General features: G+C 36.6%; 2 protein-coding genes across 5 annotated transcripts; one reads left to right on the top strand and one right to left on the bottom strand.

Annotated features, from left to right (window-relative positions):
• The first annotated feature begins 380 nt into the window (after positions 1-380).
• Positions 381-10,313, top strand: LOC128681114 (uncharacterized). Of its 3 annotated transcripts, none has more exons than XM_053764736.2 (14): positions 381-513; positions 1,081-1,235; positions 2,936-3,089; positions 3,531-3,721; positions 4,079-4,288; positions 4,643-4,795; positions 4,877-5,063; positions 5,429-5,604; positions 6,376-6,628; positions 7,188-7,339; positions 7,891-7,987; positions 8,690-8,950; positions 9,289-9,392; positions 9,575-10,313. In XM_053764736.2, exons 2-14 carry the CDS (start codon positions 1,081-1,083, stop codon positions 9,642-9,644), a joined length of 2,163 nt encoding a protein of 720 aa, XP_053620711.1. In that variant the 5' UTR covers positions 381-513; the 3' UTR covers positions 9,645-10,313. The 3 variants fall into 3 exon arrangements, with proteins under 3 accessions (XP_053620711.1, XP_053620713.1, XP_053620712.1); XM_053764737.2 differs by lacking the exon at positions 381-513 and adding an exon at positions 586-695; XM_053764738.1 differs by lacking the exon at positions 8,690-8,950 and having other exon boundaries at positions 9,575-10,198.
• A 4-nt stretch (positions 10,314-10,317) lies between these two features.
• On the bottom strand, positions 10,318-17,306 carry LOC128681118 (pro-resilin-like). 2 transcript variants are annotated; one of them, XM_064436849.1, is made up of 9 exons: positions 17,257-17,306; positions 16,814-16,848; positions 16,295-16,356; positions 15,292-15,399; positions 14,680-14,834; positions 13,992-14,108; positions 13,089-13,204; positions 12,107-12,241; positions 10,318-11,287 (listed from the first exon to the last, which is right to left on the bottom strand). In XM_064436849.1, exons 2-9 carry the CDS (start codon positions 16,817-16,819, stop codon positions 11,138-11,140), a joined length of 849 nt encoding a protein of 282 aa, XP_064292919.1. In that variant the 5' UTR covers positions 16,820-16,848; positions 17,257-17,306; the 3' UTR covers positions 10,318-11,137. The 2 variants fall into 2 exon arrangements, with proteins under 2 accessions (XP_064292919.1, XP_053620723.1); XM_053764748.2 differs by having other exon boundaries at positions 17,133-17,296.
• Between the last annotated feature and the right edge of the window lie 406 nt (positions 17,307-17,712).

The raw sequence follows: 17,712 nt of genomic DNA, 5'->3' as shown, positions 1-17,712 counted from the left end.
ACAGTTTCCATTAAAATATTACAATTACACACAGATATAAGAACATTACGATGTTCATTATATCTGTGCAATTACATCAACAATCATCAAATTCTATACTTATAAGAAAATTTTATACTTATATTACACCAAAATTTTCATTTTTTATATTGTATCAAAATCTATACTTATAATAAAACTGTAACTGGACTATGTCTGTACATAGGAGATATTTACGAAAAAAAATTTATAGAGAGGAATGTTTAGGGTCACTATCACTAGTATATACATACGAGTAAAGATTGCCGCCTCACGCGCAAAAGATATAAACTTTTTAAATTGAGGTAATGAATGTCAGCAAAGGAATCACTACCAAACTGACAGTTGACAGCTGTCAGTGGAAATAATCGGTGTTGTAAAAATAGGCAAGCTATTCAAGCTAACAATAAAATATTACTTACGAAAAGAAACTCCACGTAATTCACAATCGACGATAAAAAGTAATATTTTTTCAAGTAACTACAATAAAATTCGGTTCGTATTCACAGTTCCTATACCGTAGGTAGTAAACTTGTTTAGTTGCGTTCTACGTGAAAAATACATATAGTTTTATATTGGTATTTGAACCATTTTTACATAAAATTAACCAATTTTTTATATATATTTATTTACTGGACGTAGAAATCAAATAAACGATGGATCCATCAAATTAAAAAGTGGAGTGAAGTGATAACCTATTACATATGTATAGACCCAAAAATATAGTTGTCTCGGCGTCCAATACGAATTTGTGGCTTTCGGCGTCGAGACTTTAGGTTCTTGGGGCAGAGGCGCACGGGGAGTTGTACAGAGAGCTCCGCAAACGGCTGAGGGAGGCAACAGGCGCGATTAGCTTTCTCGCACAGCGAATTTCCATTGAAAGTCAGCGCGGAAATGCTGCATGTTTGATGAGCACCATGCCTAGGGCCTTCTTTAGATATTTTTAAGATAGATAGTTTTCAGTAAATTAATTCAATTTTTTGATTGAATGATAAAATATAATTTAAAAAACCATTCGAAGAGCAGATAGGTATTCATCATCCAATAACTTACCTATTACAGATGTGGTTGAAGATAATTTTGAAAAATATACGGCGGGTATCAAAAATATATCATAAGCCGAGAACTTATTTACTTTTGTTATTATTTGCAATTGTGTGGATATATTATACTTTACGAGACGAAGAATTAAATGAAGACTTCGATTTAATTGTCCGGTATGTCAACAAATTATACAATGTAATTTTTGAAACAATATATTCGTCAGAGAGATTTCGTTAATTTCAACGCGTGACAAAAAAAAATATGCCGACCAGTGAAGCGTTGTGGAGTTCCTGATGGAGTGGAGGCCGACCCTGGATGCATGCATATCATAATAATGCATTGTTATCCAAATTAAACCTGTGTATAAAATTTCAATTCAATCGATTGAAGATCATCTACTTCAAAATTTCATTAGTTTCATTTAGTATCAGCCCTCACACTAGTACATTTGTACCAAATTAATGTCATAAGGTATTTAAGACATTTTTACATAATACTCCCAGCTGAAAATTTCCCCGAAATTCCCACGGCTCTAACGGAAAATACCGTTTTTTACACGCGTAAGGAATTAAACGCTTAGTTAAACATAATTTATCTGATCGGTGGACTGGATACGACCCTAATACCTCGCAACACGATATTGAACAAAGTTTTAGGAATTCTATTAAATCTGGAATTAAATGTGATTGTGAGGATGTTCGTTGCTCAGTCACGCGAATCTTCTGGTCATTAACTTACTTTAGGGATAGCTCCATTTAGTGATTATACAGGGTTATTGGTATCAAACGCAAAACCTCCTAAAGACTACTTGGGTGCATCAACACAAGCAACTTTTATTCTACGACTTTTCGTGATTCGTACTTTCTTTTTTTTTTTCATAAAAAAAATACAATCTAATTTGCGATTCTACACATATGTAATAGCCAAGCAACCACGAGTCAGTACAGTAGCGTTATGTAGCGGAATCGAACATGAGTTAACGTTTTATAGAAACGACATTAAAACTAAAAAAGGAATTTTTTGTATTTATTAAAAAGTAAAGTAACAGCTTCCTCAATAAAAAAAAATCAATTCAATCGGAAATTTCAGTCGAATGCATCAATCGATCGGACAATCCATTATGAATTCGCTTAAAATATACGAAAAATTTGGTGAAAATTGACGTAAAAAACTTGTATCTTTTGAATAAGAATATGAGCATAATGTATTCAAATATTCATTGTATTCATAAGACAGTGATTACATTGGATTTCCATCAAATATATTTCTGTTATATTCATAGTTCATAGATTCAAAGCTAGAGCGTGTCCCATTGCTCAGTCCTGCTCCGTTGCGACGAGGAGGAGCGCGTTCTCATTGCTTAGTTGTGCTGCGACATCCTCCGTCACCTTGTCATCCGTTAAGTGTGGGTTTGCCTTTCACTTCTCACCATCGAATCGATTCGAAGTGAGACGCAGCTAACCAATCACAGTGTGCCATTGTGACGCAACGTCAACCACACCGCAATGTGATTGCGTCTCACTTCGAATCGATTCGATAGTAAGAAGCGAAATGCAAACCTGCACTTAACCCATCAACGCAGAAGAACGTACTTAGAGCGCGTTCTCATTGCTCAGTCGCGCTTCATTGCGACGCGCACCACGTTGCAGCTCCGTTGTTTTGTATAGGGTTTGACACACTGACATGCGTTGACGTACGTCGAAACTTCATACAATTTCTACGTTATTCTGCGTTGATCCGACTGAGCAATGAACACTTATTCGTTTATTTATGTACTTAAATAAAATTCCTTCCTTCCTTATTGTTGTATTTCTCACGACTGAGTGTCGTGGTGGATTACGTGAAATGAAACACACACATTTTCAAATATCAGGAACGCCGAGAACAACCTCAAAGAACAGCTGAAGTTTGACAAGGGAACAGGCTGCAAAATACCACAATTGAACCCATTCAGTAAAGAAGCGACGCAGTACGATGAAGATCCACCCAAAATCACATGCAATAGCAAAGATTGGGTGAAATGCTATGTATGTTGTTATCTTTTATCTAATATTCCGCCATAGAGTAAGACCACTCAATATTCTTCCGTGGGTGGGGATAACTGGCATCTGATAGGCAACATATTCCCAAGGAAAGTTCACGTAAAAGAAAATACAATCACAACAGAATCTTCAATGTTCAGTTTTACTCTGGATTTCGTTTGAAACTAGAAACACGCGACGATGAGACAGTAATCTCAAAGACAAAATTATTGCAGTTACTTACGTTTCTGAAAAGGTACAGGTACATTTAATGAGTCGCCACCAACATAAGGTTACCAGAAAAGGGTTGCGTGGTACCGAGTGGAATGGGGGGATCGATCGACCGTGTATTGCTTGCGCTGGCGTCCCTAAACAGAAAAAAAGTACTTAACTTAGATTGTTTCCAACAATAAAAATATCTACTACTTAATTCAGATAATATTTCAGCTATCCGAATGCAGAGTAATAAATGAGATCCTAGATACCTTTTCGGATGTAATGTGTACGTACAAAGACATAATTTACTTGAATGATTTTTCATATATTTATTCGGATGCAAAGGAAATACGTGACAATGGAACGTATCACCTGAAGAGGAGTGACCACGCCAAGGTGATGTGTAGCGGTCGAAGAAAAGGGTAAATATTAAGATCGTATTACATTCATCAAATCTTCATTTTTAAAGTAAGCTTATGCTTATAAAATTAGGTTCGCTATTGTGTGTTGTACTTATGTTTTATACAAAAACAAACAAAACGTATAAAAATACAAAAACTTATTGTGAATATACAACATATACAAATAGGGAAATTGATTCTAAAAGCATTCTCTTCCAGCTAACCACTAGAAGAAACAGAATAAATTATGTAATTATTTACTAACATCAGAAATGTATACTTTAAAAATAAAAATAAATTCTCATAGAAAAAATATTTTAACCTCTGTTTAATAATTTTGCTAAGAATTAATTTAAAAGTTTCGCATTTTTTTCGTAGAGTTTTTTCTTTCGTACCATCGAGATGGCTAGGCAACGTGGCTGGTTTCCGATCTGAAGTCAATCGGAAAATCCCACCAAAGGGCCGGGAGAAAACGATTAATATCATGATGTTCGGTTTCGATTCCACTGCCAGAATCGGCTTTATACGTCGAATGCCTAGAAGCTACAATTATTTGAGTTATGTTCTTAATGCTACGGTACTTAAAAGGTTAGTAGTTCTTTTCATGCCAGCTACACACTATTTCCGTGTATCTCCAAACACGGACAGGTGCCGACGCGAATGAATGAATATTGCGTAGTCAGTATAAGTACTATTATTTACAGCAATGAAAAATCAGCAATGTGTGGCGAATTCGCCAAGTTCGGCAACCTGATCCGCGATAGTTTGGAGCTGGCATTAATACTTAGCTGCAACGTACTTCGTCGACGTAAAACGTTGCAATGCGTTGCATGACTGAGGAATTGGGCATTGCTCTATAGCTTGTATAAAATGTTTATTGCATGTGTAGGCCATCATCTATGTCAAGTTTTAAGTAATATTCCTGGTGTTTGCCAATTCCAGCTACAACATAGTAGGCGAAGGTACGAAAGGAGCACTGTTTCCGATGTTGACCGGGAAGAATATGTATGAGCTTCCAAACACGAGGGTTATGGAAGGAAACACCAGAACCTGTGATGTATATCCGCTGTTATTCTACAAATTGAGAGACGATGGGTAAGTTAACTTTATTGCATGAAAACAAAATGAAACAAAAAACATAGCTGTGTAAAAGTATTATAAACATTGTAATTTCAGTTACAGAACAGCATTTTTCGAAGACCGTCCAGAGATTGGCGCGTTTCAATACTGGGTGAATGGTTTCCGGCACCAGCCAACCGACCACTACCTTCGAGCCTTCTTCCAAGACAGATCTATGTTCGGAAATAAATACTGTGTTGGGGATACGCCGCAGTACAAGCTCATGATGAATTTGACCAATCAGGTATAATTTCGGCTTATTAAAAAATCCTCTTAGTCGAAAGTTTATGGTCGAGAGATCCAAAAAATCTCAGATCTTCTAGAAGATCCCAAACAGATTTTTGTCCTATTCTTCACATATCCACCAGGGGATTACACAATATGATTAAATAATACAATTTTTGTTCAGCTAACAATAGATCCACATAACGTTAGTAACAATTTGACGCCCACTAAATATTACCGCAAGTCAGTCATTCAAACGCAAGCTATTTGACAGCACCAACAACAATCCACGGGAACATTAGATTTCTCGGGATGAGAAAAAAAGTTCTATGCTTCAGTGATATTGGGGAGTTAAAAAATCTTCTTGATGATGTTTATTTTCAGTTCATGCATTTGGATGGCAAAAAGTTTATCTTTACATTCGTCGTTGATATTACTCACGAGGACTTCAACGTTATCACCACGGCTGATGATGATTTCCTCGAATTCCTCATCAGGTTCAATAAAGAAGGCCACCTGAAAGATACTCTATTGGTGGTGATGAGCGACCATGGACCTAAGTAATTAATTTTACTTAGTTTTAAGTATTTTTTTGACGTCAATAAGTGATTTATGTTAAAGAACTTGAGTTTGGACTTCGAGTTTTTAAGCGCAGAATGCTTCAAAACTCGAATCCAGTATACTCTAGCGTTGAACATCGAATGTATTATTATTGCTAACACTGGTGTCAGATTTTCTTGAAGTAGTTTTTAAGCATCTGCAATGACCACATTGATCGTAGTCAACTTAGTTTAACAATAAGCAGGTGAGCTACCATGAAACATAAAAACGTAACACGTCGTTCACGTTCTATCTTTTTTTACACGATTCGCACATGTTATGGATAAAGAAACCTCATATGGACATTAGTAATGTGCTAAGTGTATGTAGGTTTCGTGGTAAGCTTACATGTTCCAGGATCCCTCATCGGTCACAAGTGGTGGTCCATAAAAACTATACATAACTCAGATTAGCGTGTAAGATCATGTATAAGACCTATATTTGTTTAATTGACATCCTTGGAGAAAAGGCTACGGTGAAGTTTATTGCGCCGCTTCTTCTTCTTCCAAAGCGCACTTTGGAAGTCGGCAGTAGACTTGGTTTAAGTAATTTTTTGACGTCAATAAGTAATGTATATCATCCTAAATTGAATAACGAATTTTGAATTTGGATTTGTGACAGGAGTAGATTTCGAACCTGAGATCACAAATAATCTCAACAACTGGACTAACACTGCTTCAAAAATGTTCGCTGCTCAAATCTGTAATCAATGTACGAATTTTTTCTAACAGATATGCTCAGATTCGTAATACACCTCAGGGTCGTCTTGAAGAGCGTCTACCATTCATGTCCTTTGTCTTGCCAGAGAAACTTAAAACAGAAAGACCCAATGCTCTTTTAGCCTTGCAACGGAATGTAGACACACTAACAACGCCTTATGACATTCACAAGACATTATTGGATGCTGTAGGTCTAAAGGAATATTGGAATAACTATATAGTTCCTGGAGCTGATATTCCCAGGGGCATGAACTTGCTAGAACCGGTAAATTGTTATGCATATATATATATATATATATATATATATATATATATGAAAATTAACCTCTTGTTGAATCGAATTTATCAACAGTTGTGGAAACAAAGGCCTTAACCCAGCAGTAGGACGCAAAACAGCCTTCGAAAACGTACCTCTTATTGGATAGCTTTACACCTGAGATGATGAGAAAGTCACTTTGTAAAACAACACTTGTTAAACAAATATACAAGAATAGACAGATTGCTTTGGTTTTACAACATCTACCTTGACACTTTGTATGAGGGAGCCTATGAAGTTATATGGAAATGGTCTAACTCGTTAGCTACGCTAGCCCATAATCTTTCCCTTTTAAGTACAATCAGGGCCTGTTTTACCACTGTCTGATAAAATATCATATTGTAATCTGCTATATAAATCAGCTTGAAGTGATTGGCCAGTAAACCCTACCCAACACTTCTCAATCAATCACAATTTGGAAGCTACCTGTTTCATATGTTACATATAGGCTATCAGATACCATATCAACAAACGGTGAAATAGGTACTTAATCTATAAAATCTTGCAGATTCCAGCGACCCGTTCGTGTAGCGAGGCGGGTATTGAGCCGCACTGGTGTTTGTGTGCTCAATGGGAACACGTGACAGAAGATGACACCCTTTACTTCAGAGCAAGCGATGCTCTGCTAAACTTTATCAACGGCCTGACAGAGCCAGTGAGGTGGGATGATATTTTTATATTGTAGTCACCATTTGTAAATTCAGTCTCCAACAGAAAATGACCCAATACAAATCAAACTATTTATTTCAGATGTCCACGTGATGTTAGTAACCATATAACATACACTAGTGTTAGTAAAAACATATACTTAGTCTGGCCATAAATATTGTTACAATAAAAAAGAAACAAAATATTACATTTGAATTTGGAATACGTTATTTTTATATGATTTTTCATTGTCTTTTCTTATTTTAGCGCCAATACATTGTACAATATTTTGCGATATTTATGGCTAGACTAGGCATACCTATTTTTTTTTTTTTGACGTGACAACGTCTTAAATTAGGTTGCGGCTGGGAGTCACTTATGAAAAAGTGTAACGCCCGGTAACGTTACGATGAGTCACCGAACGAGAGAGAGGCCCGCCGAATGCCTTGCGTCTCTCTCCCACTCAACTATGATCGGTCTGCCGCGCGCGTAAAAAGACGTTGTCACGTAAAATCTTCGCCCGTAAAACCGACTTTACAGGCAACCATTTTTTTCAATCACAGGTCTAAATGTTTTAAACGTACGCTGACCAATATCTCGTGGGTCAAACAGTATGCTACCAATAGTCAAATGGTTACCAAGAAGATATATCAAGTCAAGGTAAGCATTAAGGAGTAAAATTAGTTTTTGATAATATTACTTTACTTATTCTTGTGCATTTTTCTTCCCCACTTCCCCACGGTCTTCGACATTCTTTATAGTCTGCCCACTGGCAAGAGAATATTGTCCTTGACGACATCAAGCATGCACTTTTGGGATTGCCCCTTCTGCCAGGACAGAGGAAGCAATATTGTTCTCTGCGTAACTTGCTAGTTTTGCTAGTTTACATCTTGTAAGGGAAGGAGATGCCAAAGAATTTGAAAAGAAAAACTAGGATAGTGGACCCTGAGCTCTGACGCTCTATGGCGGCGGCGCGTCTGTGGATCGATAAGTTCCAGGTTCGTATCCTACTCGTGCCAGATGAGTTTGTATACTAATCTGACTCATATAAGTATAGTGGTTTTCATAGACCACCACCTGCTTCTGGTTGACAGTTTAGTTCACTGGTGTGTATGCGACTACCTACCACTAGATGGTGGTAAGTAGTCGTAAAAGTCATGTCAGATGCCTTTAGGCGACTTGACTAAAATCCGACACCAGTGTTAACGATCACATACTCGATATGGTGGTGGTGGTGGTGGTGGTGGCGTAAGTAACCGAGAAAACGCTCAAATATGAATAAGAGACTATTCCGTAAAGGATAAAGTTCATTCATCATCAATCATCAACAGCCATTTAAACGTCCCCACTGCTGGGGCACAGGCCTTCCTTATAGATGGATATGGAGTATGGACCAAGACACGTGGACCCAATGCGGATTGGCGGGTTTTAACGACTGCAAACACAACCGGGACAAACGGCTTTACGTGTCATCCGAAGCACGCAGGAGCTCAAGATAATACACTTTTGGTCACCCATTCATTGACCGACCATTGTGAGACTATCACGGCGCCATTAAGCTCCTCTAGATGTGATACTAGGTATACAGGGTATCTAACTCATAATCTTCCAAAGGCGCATAAGGTACACTACAGACTAACATATTTTGTTCTATGACTTTTGTCTAAACGTAATAAATACAAAAAAGTCGTTTTTTTTTAGTTTTAATGTCGTTTCTATAAAACGTTACCTCTATGTTCGATTCCGCTAGAGTTAAGACGTGTAAAATCGCAAATTAGATTGTTTTTTTTTTTATATGAAAAAATAAACTACGAATCACGAAAAGTCGCAGAATTAAAGTTGCTTGTTTTAGCTCGCAAAACCTCCTAAAGACTACTAGGGTACATTTACCCTAGTAGTCTTTAGGAGGTTTTGCGTTTGATACCAGTAACCCTGTATAAGGTATTTAATTTTTATTACAGGTAACCCTAAACCCGGGTGCAGGTGACTTCGAAGCTACTATGACATACTGGGTCGAAACGGATAAATTTGAAGTCCATCTCACCGATATCTCGCGTACTAATAAGTTAGTATACTGCTGTTCTTGTTATCTAGTTTCACTCGCCCGTCTGTCTGTAATCCAATCTTAAAAAGTTTTATTTCGCCGGCAGAGTTGAAATTTTTCACGCCGTCCATGACAATTGGTGCATTATTACGTAAAGCATTACCTAAATGATACAAACTATGACGAAAATACTTGTTTTTCAGGTATGGGAATCAACCTTCTTGCATATTAAAAACGCACGCGTACCTTAGCCCGTATTGTTACTGTCGGTGAAAAAATTTTTGTACTTATTTGACGAATATTTGAACCAGAACTTTTTATCAAAAGTTTCAAAAACTCATTGTCAAAAAGGCGATTTTGTATTAAACAGCAGCGACCAGGTGTTAGGACACCTATTCAAGTCACTTTAGAGTGGATCTTAGATCGTTTCGACAGATGCGAACGCGCATCAATTGCAATTTTTCAAAATTTTCTTCGTCCGCGTTTATTACGTGCGTCCGGTCATAACTTATTTTTGTCAATATCTCCAGTTCTAAGCAACGTATCGCGACAAAACCTGTATCAGATTTTAAATAAGACCATCTGCTATACCTACAAATGTGAAAACCGCATCATATTCCATCCAGTAGTTTTTGCGTGATGCGCGAACAAACATACAGATTGACAAAAATTCTAGGAATAAATGACCTCTTATTAGACAAACAAAGAACCACCATATTTTTATTTATCTCCTATGCAAAGCGCCCTTACAGTTTTATTATAGTTGATTTTTTTTTATTTTACATTAATTACAAATAGTTCATAATTTGAATTGTTATTTATTTGAATTTTTATTACCAATTCTATATGGTGGTATCATTTTGACATACATTTTAATGGATACATATTAATATGTAGGTAGCTAATTATTTAATTTTAATTTATAACTATTTTAATAAAACCCATGTGAAATTATAACTTTGCTTTATTTATATACAATGACGAGTAAATTGCATAACTACTTATTAATACTAGACAGACAGACGAGAAAATGTTCTTCCTTATTGTATATAAGGAAATAAGAAATATATAAAAATACATAAAATATGAATATAAAGAACCATATTTCAGTTCCCTCTTTAAAAATAGATATAAAAATGTATGTATATAACATTATGTAATTAAAAATGTATATAATATAATAGTAATTAATGAGTATTAATTACCTAATAAAATGTTATGGCGACTGACCTTTCAAATCCCACGTAGGAAATAAAATAATTTATAAACAAGTTAAATACTTACTTTATTATTCATAAAAAAGTGAAAGAATAATTTAAATTAAAGTATATTGTCACTATCACGCTTTGCAGAATTTGGTATTAACAGAAAGAGACAAAATATACTTTAGTTTAAAGTACGCCTTACCTTTTTATTAATAACAAGGTTAGTTCCCAATTGATTGTCTTGCCATATAAGTGAAATATTTTTCCAATATTTTCTACTTTGTCATAACTTCTATTCTATTAAGCGTTTAGTCTCGTAACATGGCTCATAATCCTTTATTCAAGCGTTAGTCGTTTTATTTATCACAAGCAGAATTCATTTAAACAAACAAAACAAATCCCGCCAAAGTGACGTTTGAACACATAATTGAGCTTAAATTAAAACTAATAAAAGAGCGATTACACATTAACGTATTAAATTCAAAATTCTATTTCCCGTTATCTACCCACGTGTCAACATAACTAATCGCAATGTGGTCGCTCGCTTCACCGATTGGTCCCCTAATAAGGGCCGCCATTTTGAAATCCGCCATCTTGATAGCCGCCATTTTGGTAACCCTGCCCACGGCCCGCGTAGCCACCAGCAGAGCCGACGTCTTCGTATGATATCTTAGGTCTGTATCCGTTTTGATCTGCTTCATACTCAACCGTCTGAAAAATTAAACAAATACTTAGCATACACGCAAGGACAAAAATTATAAACTGGAACACAAACCGGTTTAAAAATTTCCACTCTCACCACCTTGATAGTTAAGGCTGAAGTAGACGAAGGGGAAGCGATTCCACCACGGCCTTTACGTGACGTATGTGCCCCTTCCATTATAGCTGTGCCCAAGTTGATACGCCACATCTATATTTTGTATGTACGCTGGCCTTTTATCTGTTTGCGATTTCTTCTAGGCAAACATTTGGTACTTAGTCTGGACAATTGATACTCAACAATAACATTCCCAAGGAGAGTTTGACGTTAGGCTGGCGGCCGGTTGTAAAATCACAACCGAATCTTCAACAAAATTAGGTTATCATATGTTTATTAAACTTTATTGAACGAAATAAAAACAAATGTCGAACTTAAAGGTAACAGTATTCTCATCCAGCTGTTAGGAGATACAAGTCTGCACCGGGCTTCAAATTCAAATTCAAATTCAAATCATTTATTCAGAAATTAGACCTTCACAGGCACTTTTTCTCGTCAATCTTTATATTTATAGTTATTTTTCACAAGCTACAAACTACTGGCTTTTCGGAACGACCACTGCTGAGAAGAAATGCCGAAAGAAACTCATTTGAACAGTGTTGGTCCCTATCATGCCAGATCGGCTTACCATTATTGTTTCTTACAATGTTTTTTTTTTCTTTCTAATAATATATAAAAGTACATAATGTACATAGTCAAAATATGTAGGGCTTCGAAGCATCACAACCCCGAATGGAAAATGCGGAGATGAGAGAGAGAAATGTAGTTGATACCTGTTTCCTTCCATCAGGCAGCACAACGTAATAAAGACCTTCAGCCCTGTCGCCCTGACGAGACTCCCTATGTCCAAAGTCGTTTCCGGACTGCTCGTCCTTCACTGTATACTCGAAATTGTAGTTTGCTGGCTCCTAGAATATACCGAATATTTGAAATTAAGAGTATGTACTTTGTTACGTGAGATAACATTGAAAACATGTTGAGAAAGAAACCGGTATAACGCTGAGCGAACACGAGAGAGAGAGAGATCTTGTTGCATTTAACAAAAGAATGTTTTTACAATTTGTTACTTACATCTTCAATCCGCTCGACACTGTACTATGTTCAATATTTAGATTGAGTGATCAGATAATACGAGTAAACAGCAAAAGGGTCAGGTTACTGTCCAGTGTAGATAATGAATGATAACATGACTTTATAGGTGAAGATCATCTAAAAATAATGTAGATATATTTCTTATAGTCGCCATCGTATCTTAAAAAAAATAATGATGTTTTACCCGGCCCCTGGGCTTCGTGGCCTTACAGCCGCGACGGGAACCAGAACGAGGTAGATATCTTCACTTCACAGCAAGCAAACAGGCATGCGACCAACCGCAGCCTATTTGAATGCTATATATTCCAAATACTTAAGTATCTTTTAGAAGCTGGGGTGGTGTAATGGTTATGACGCGCGCCTGTGGGTCGAAAGGTCCCAGGTTCGAATCCTACTCGTGCCACATGAGTTTGTATACCAATCTGACTCATGTATAAGTAGTAGTTTTCATCGACCACCAATTGCTTCCGGTGAACTTAACTTATTAACTTGTGTGAAATGGGGAAGGCAATGGCAAACCACTCAATTAATAATGCCAAGAAAGTTGTTGTGTGTGTTTCATTCCACGTAATAACCACGACCCTCAGCCACGAGGAATACGATTATGAAGAAGGAAGTATCTTTTGTAATTTTTCCGGGCTATGAAATACATGTCATACATACCCCATTGGAACCATCGTCGTTGCCGCCATAGCCTCTGCCTTGACCTGGTGGGAGATACGCGCGGCTTTGAGCTCCTCCGAAATCCGTAGCAGCCTCGGAATATCGATTTTCGCCACCTGAGAATAGTTTCACTTCTTTCTGATATCTGACAAATAAAGTAACTGCTAGATAAACCTACCTATGTACCAGTTAGCCTTATCTAACACTTGTGAAACACAATTATTAATGCTTTCTGTATGTGAGTCAATAATTTAAGCAGCGTCACAGGCCCTAATTCTATTTAAGTTACTATTTTTTGCTTTTAAAAAAATAGAATTATAAAAAAGTTATTCCTAATGTTAGCTAATAATCTTTCTATTAAATAATTAAAATATATAAAGTCATATACTATATCATGTAAATATTGGTATTTATTTACTAATAGACTCTATTGTCACTGGACCAAAAATGACATGTGTCAAAGATTCTTCTTCTAATTTTAGAGCTATGCTCTTGTCGGTGGAGTATACACCACGCCTCTCTATCCTCGGCTTGCAAGATCTCGATACGACACAACGCCTGCCTTCTCTTTCAGTTGGCTTGCATAACTCTTCCCGGTCTCCCTGGACCTCTTCTTCCTTTCCTTAAATAGTTTTAAATAAGGCGTCGTGTCGTATCAATCACTCTTCTTCCCCTTCTATTTTCTATTTCTGTCAGCAGTCTTCTCTTTTCGTTTATTATTTCAAGCACTTCCTCATTGCTTTTTCTCTCTGTCCAGCTTATTTTTTCCATCCTTCTCCAGTACCACATTTCAAAGCGGCTAATCTGTCGGTATCCTTTCTAGATATTACGAAACTAAATAGCTAATACTAGATGTTAATAATGTCTTTTCCTTCTTCTAACATAAAAAAAAGACCTCCTCACTTCCAAAAGCTGGCGCTCCGTATTGCTGTGAAGGTGCGTTCACACCAGGGGCACCGTACTGCTGCGATGGGGCGTTGAGGTTTGGTACCCCATATTGTGTGCTTGGGGGCCTGGCACCTAAATAAAGAGAAAATGTTAGTGCATAATAATGACTTCAAATAAGTTGGATTTGTCAAGGATGATATTTTGTGCCAATGGTCTGACAACTAGGGTTTCCGAAGACCGTGCGCAGTGGAAGAGAAAAAGTAGAAAAGCGGACATGGGCTCCAAAGTTATATGCCTGTGGAAGCAACCAATAAAACGCTCAAAGGGCTTAGTGCAGTTTTCATTTCTCTTCTCACCATCGAATCGATTCGAAGTGAGACGCAGCGAACCAATCACATTGCACCATTGTGACGCAATGATAACCACACTGCAATGCGATTGGTTCGCTGTGTCTCACTTCGAATCGATTCGATGGTGAGAAGAGAAATGAAAACCAGCTAAGCCCACATGAGGGACCGATTTTCGTATATTTTTTCAACAATTTTAGACTACTACTAGGATCATCATTAAATTTACAACAGGCAATGTCCATTTAAGGAGTTAAAAATGATATCTATCAATAGTTATTTAATTTCTAGGTTGCCTTAACTGCCTTAAAGGGCAATTATTTTTACGTATTTCTAAAGTCTAGACAAGAACGTACCTTGTCTGCCCTGGTTACCAAATCCTGGGGTGCCATACGTCGACGACGGCCTTGCTGGTGGGCCGTACTGACTAGAAGGCTCGGAAGGAGGTAGATACTGCGATGTTGGTCGGCTGTTCCTACTTGGAGCTCCATAAGTGGAAGACGGTCGAGATCTGTTAAAATATATATCCTTACTTATTCAAAAGAAGTTTCCTACTGCGTCTGTTTGTTAGTACCTCTTCACGGTCTATCTTTTGAAATTTTGCATATATGTTGTTTGAAGTATGGAAAAGGACATATGTTTGAAGTATGGAATTTACGCGGGCGAAGCTGCGGGCAACAGCTTTTTTGTACATTACATTACATTTATTGTACTTTTAGTCCCAGATTTCATTCCTGATTATTCATATGGAAAAGACTATTTATTTCAGATTTTTCTCTTAGATACTCTTTAGTTTAGTACCTATATCTATAGAGAGTCTAGACTAAGACTCTATTTAGACACAAGTTTAGTTCTATAAATGTCATTTCTTCAAAAAATCCTGAATCATGGAAAAAGATCCATCGATGGTTCTTCAAGATGGATTTTAATGGACGTAGGGAAACGTCGTCCTGTATATTGTATATTACCTGAAAACGGCGTCCGTCTGTCTGTTCATCTGGTCGTTTCTTCCTGGAGGCCCGTACGTTTGTGAAGGGAAACTGCCACTATTGAACCCTTGCTGTGGGGGCAAGTACCTGTAATTAAAAATTTATCATCATCAGTTTTTTTTTATGTTCCCACTAATAATGTTATGGGGAACTGGCTTTCCTTAAGGATGGGCAATTATATGGGCTATGTCGTTCCGGCGTGTGGTTCCGCCCTAGAATAGCACTGCATTATCTTCCCGTGAATGTAGTATGAATAGGAATGTTTTTACAAGCTCTTATTTAGTTTCACCTGTCCCGTCTTGTCTGTCAAATTAAATCAAATCTTTCACGTCGTCGCTTCTGTTTCCATGACAATACATTATTATGATAAGCATGACCTGATGGTGTACCGAGGATCGGCTCCCAACGAGGGAATTCCTCAACGGCTTCAACAGTCAACAGCACGGGCATGGGTTTTTAAATTCCTTGTTTCGTTAAGTGCCACAAGATCTCCCTGACGACAATAAAAGCTTGCGCCAAAAATGTATTTTTTTTGTAAAAAAAACTAGTTATTAAAAAGAAGTAACTTTTTTGCCTAGCCTAGTGTGGGACACAATGATCATTTGATGTACTGTAAAGTCTCTAAAATGCATGATTTTTATGTCTATAAATTAATTATTTTTCTTATTCTGCTAGGCTTCGAAGTGAGTTTGATAAATACATAATACTTGACTGTACATTCAATAAATGATATATGATATGAATATGTAATTTTAAGTACATTTACCATGGAGCATAGATATTTTCTCAGAAGAGCCAACATGCAAATTAGCAGTTGAGTACGGAAAATCAGTTTTAGTGGTCACTAAATGGGGTCTTATTTGGTCACTAACCAACTCTTAATGACAACCGCAACTTATGATAAGCTTCAAAGTTTCGTAGGCCGCTTCGTACGCGTGAAATTTACGATTGTTAATCTTGTAAAAAAGTACAATTTTGTTACCTGCTGTCTACAGGCGGTTCCGCTATCGCCGCCACTAATAAAGCTAATAAAATGACGAGTATCTGAAACGAATAATATATATTTTTTAATTGTTGAAAGAACACAAGGTGAGGTGATAGTGAATCTCGAATATCTCGTGAAAAATTTCGTTCTGGTAACCCCTGATTGCTATCGTTGTCCTAATAGAATTTTTGGTAAATCATAATTTGAAAAACGGATACCTCTGAGCCGTACTATATACTATATCCATATTTAATATTATAAAGATAAAATATCTGTATTTTTGTTTCTAATGATTAAACTCAAAATCTATTGGGCGGATTTTGATGAAATTTGGCACAGCTACGAATCCTTCCGGAGCATAATAGGCTACTTTTTATGGTTACCCGAGAGAAGCCGAGACGAGCCGTTAGTCCATCTGTATTATCATTTATACATGTGGTTACAATGGAAATTTTGGCGAGATTAATTTCGATTTCGGTTTTTTCCTTGTATAATTTGATAAAAATATAAACCTACCTTCATTTTGACTTATATTGACCACACAACAAGTCCTGCAAAAAAAAGAAAATTTATGTACTGTAAGTACTACATACCTATATTAAGAGAAAATTGAACTATTTTATTTAATATCTACGTATTATGACGTCATAGGACATCACTGTTTAACAAGTTCCGTAATAAATTATTCTTTTTTTAACATTGGAAAAAGTATCCGATTTGATAATATCAGTCGATACATGTATCGTATAAATAATTTGAATAATTAAAATTGAATTATTGTGTGCTCACATTAAATTGGTGTTTATATATCACACTTAACTATATGTTAAAGTACCTGACATAAAATTTTATAATGTGTAGGCCTATGCCCAGCTGTGGGACACCACAGGCTAATAAAAAACACTAGCTATAAGTGTGTTATGTTAAATAAATAAATATTGAGACACAAACACACTCACTTAGGTCTCACAACCTAACTGTATGAACTGATGGCACTAGTATGATGGACATATTATTTTCCTTTGCCTTATATACCTTTATGAATGATTATCCCAACTATAATGTGCATCCATGCAAATTAAAGTTATTACAGATGTGGCGCCCTGCTGCCAACGCGGCGGAGAGACGACGAAAATGGAATGTTATTATAGTACCTTTTTGGTTTCCATACCTCTAAAGGTAAAAACCATTACAGAATCACTTCTTTCTCCTTTTATCCGTATAAGTGTTGACTGTCCATCTGATAGTCTATCAAGAACCTTTTTATATGAGCACTAGCTTTTTCTCACGGCTTCGCCCGCGTTAATTTATCTGCGAAAACGGAACAGACATAATTTTCAAAGTTTCACCCCCATTATAGTCTTTTGTAGGTTGAATTTAGAAAAAAGAAAGTAGCCTATATTTGAACGGGGATC

The sequence above is a fragment of the Plodia interpunctella genome, chromosome 26 (genome assembly GCF_027563975.2).
Source record: "Plodia interpunctella isolate USDA-ARS_2022_Savannah chromosome 26, ilPloInte3.2, whole genome shotgun sequence".
Classification (NCBI taxonomy): Eukaryota; Metazoa; Arthropoda; class Insecta; order Lepidoptera; family Pyralidae; genus Plodia; species Plodia interpunctella.
This window is presented reverse-complemented; position numbering and strand designations above follow the sequence as displayed.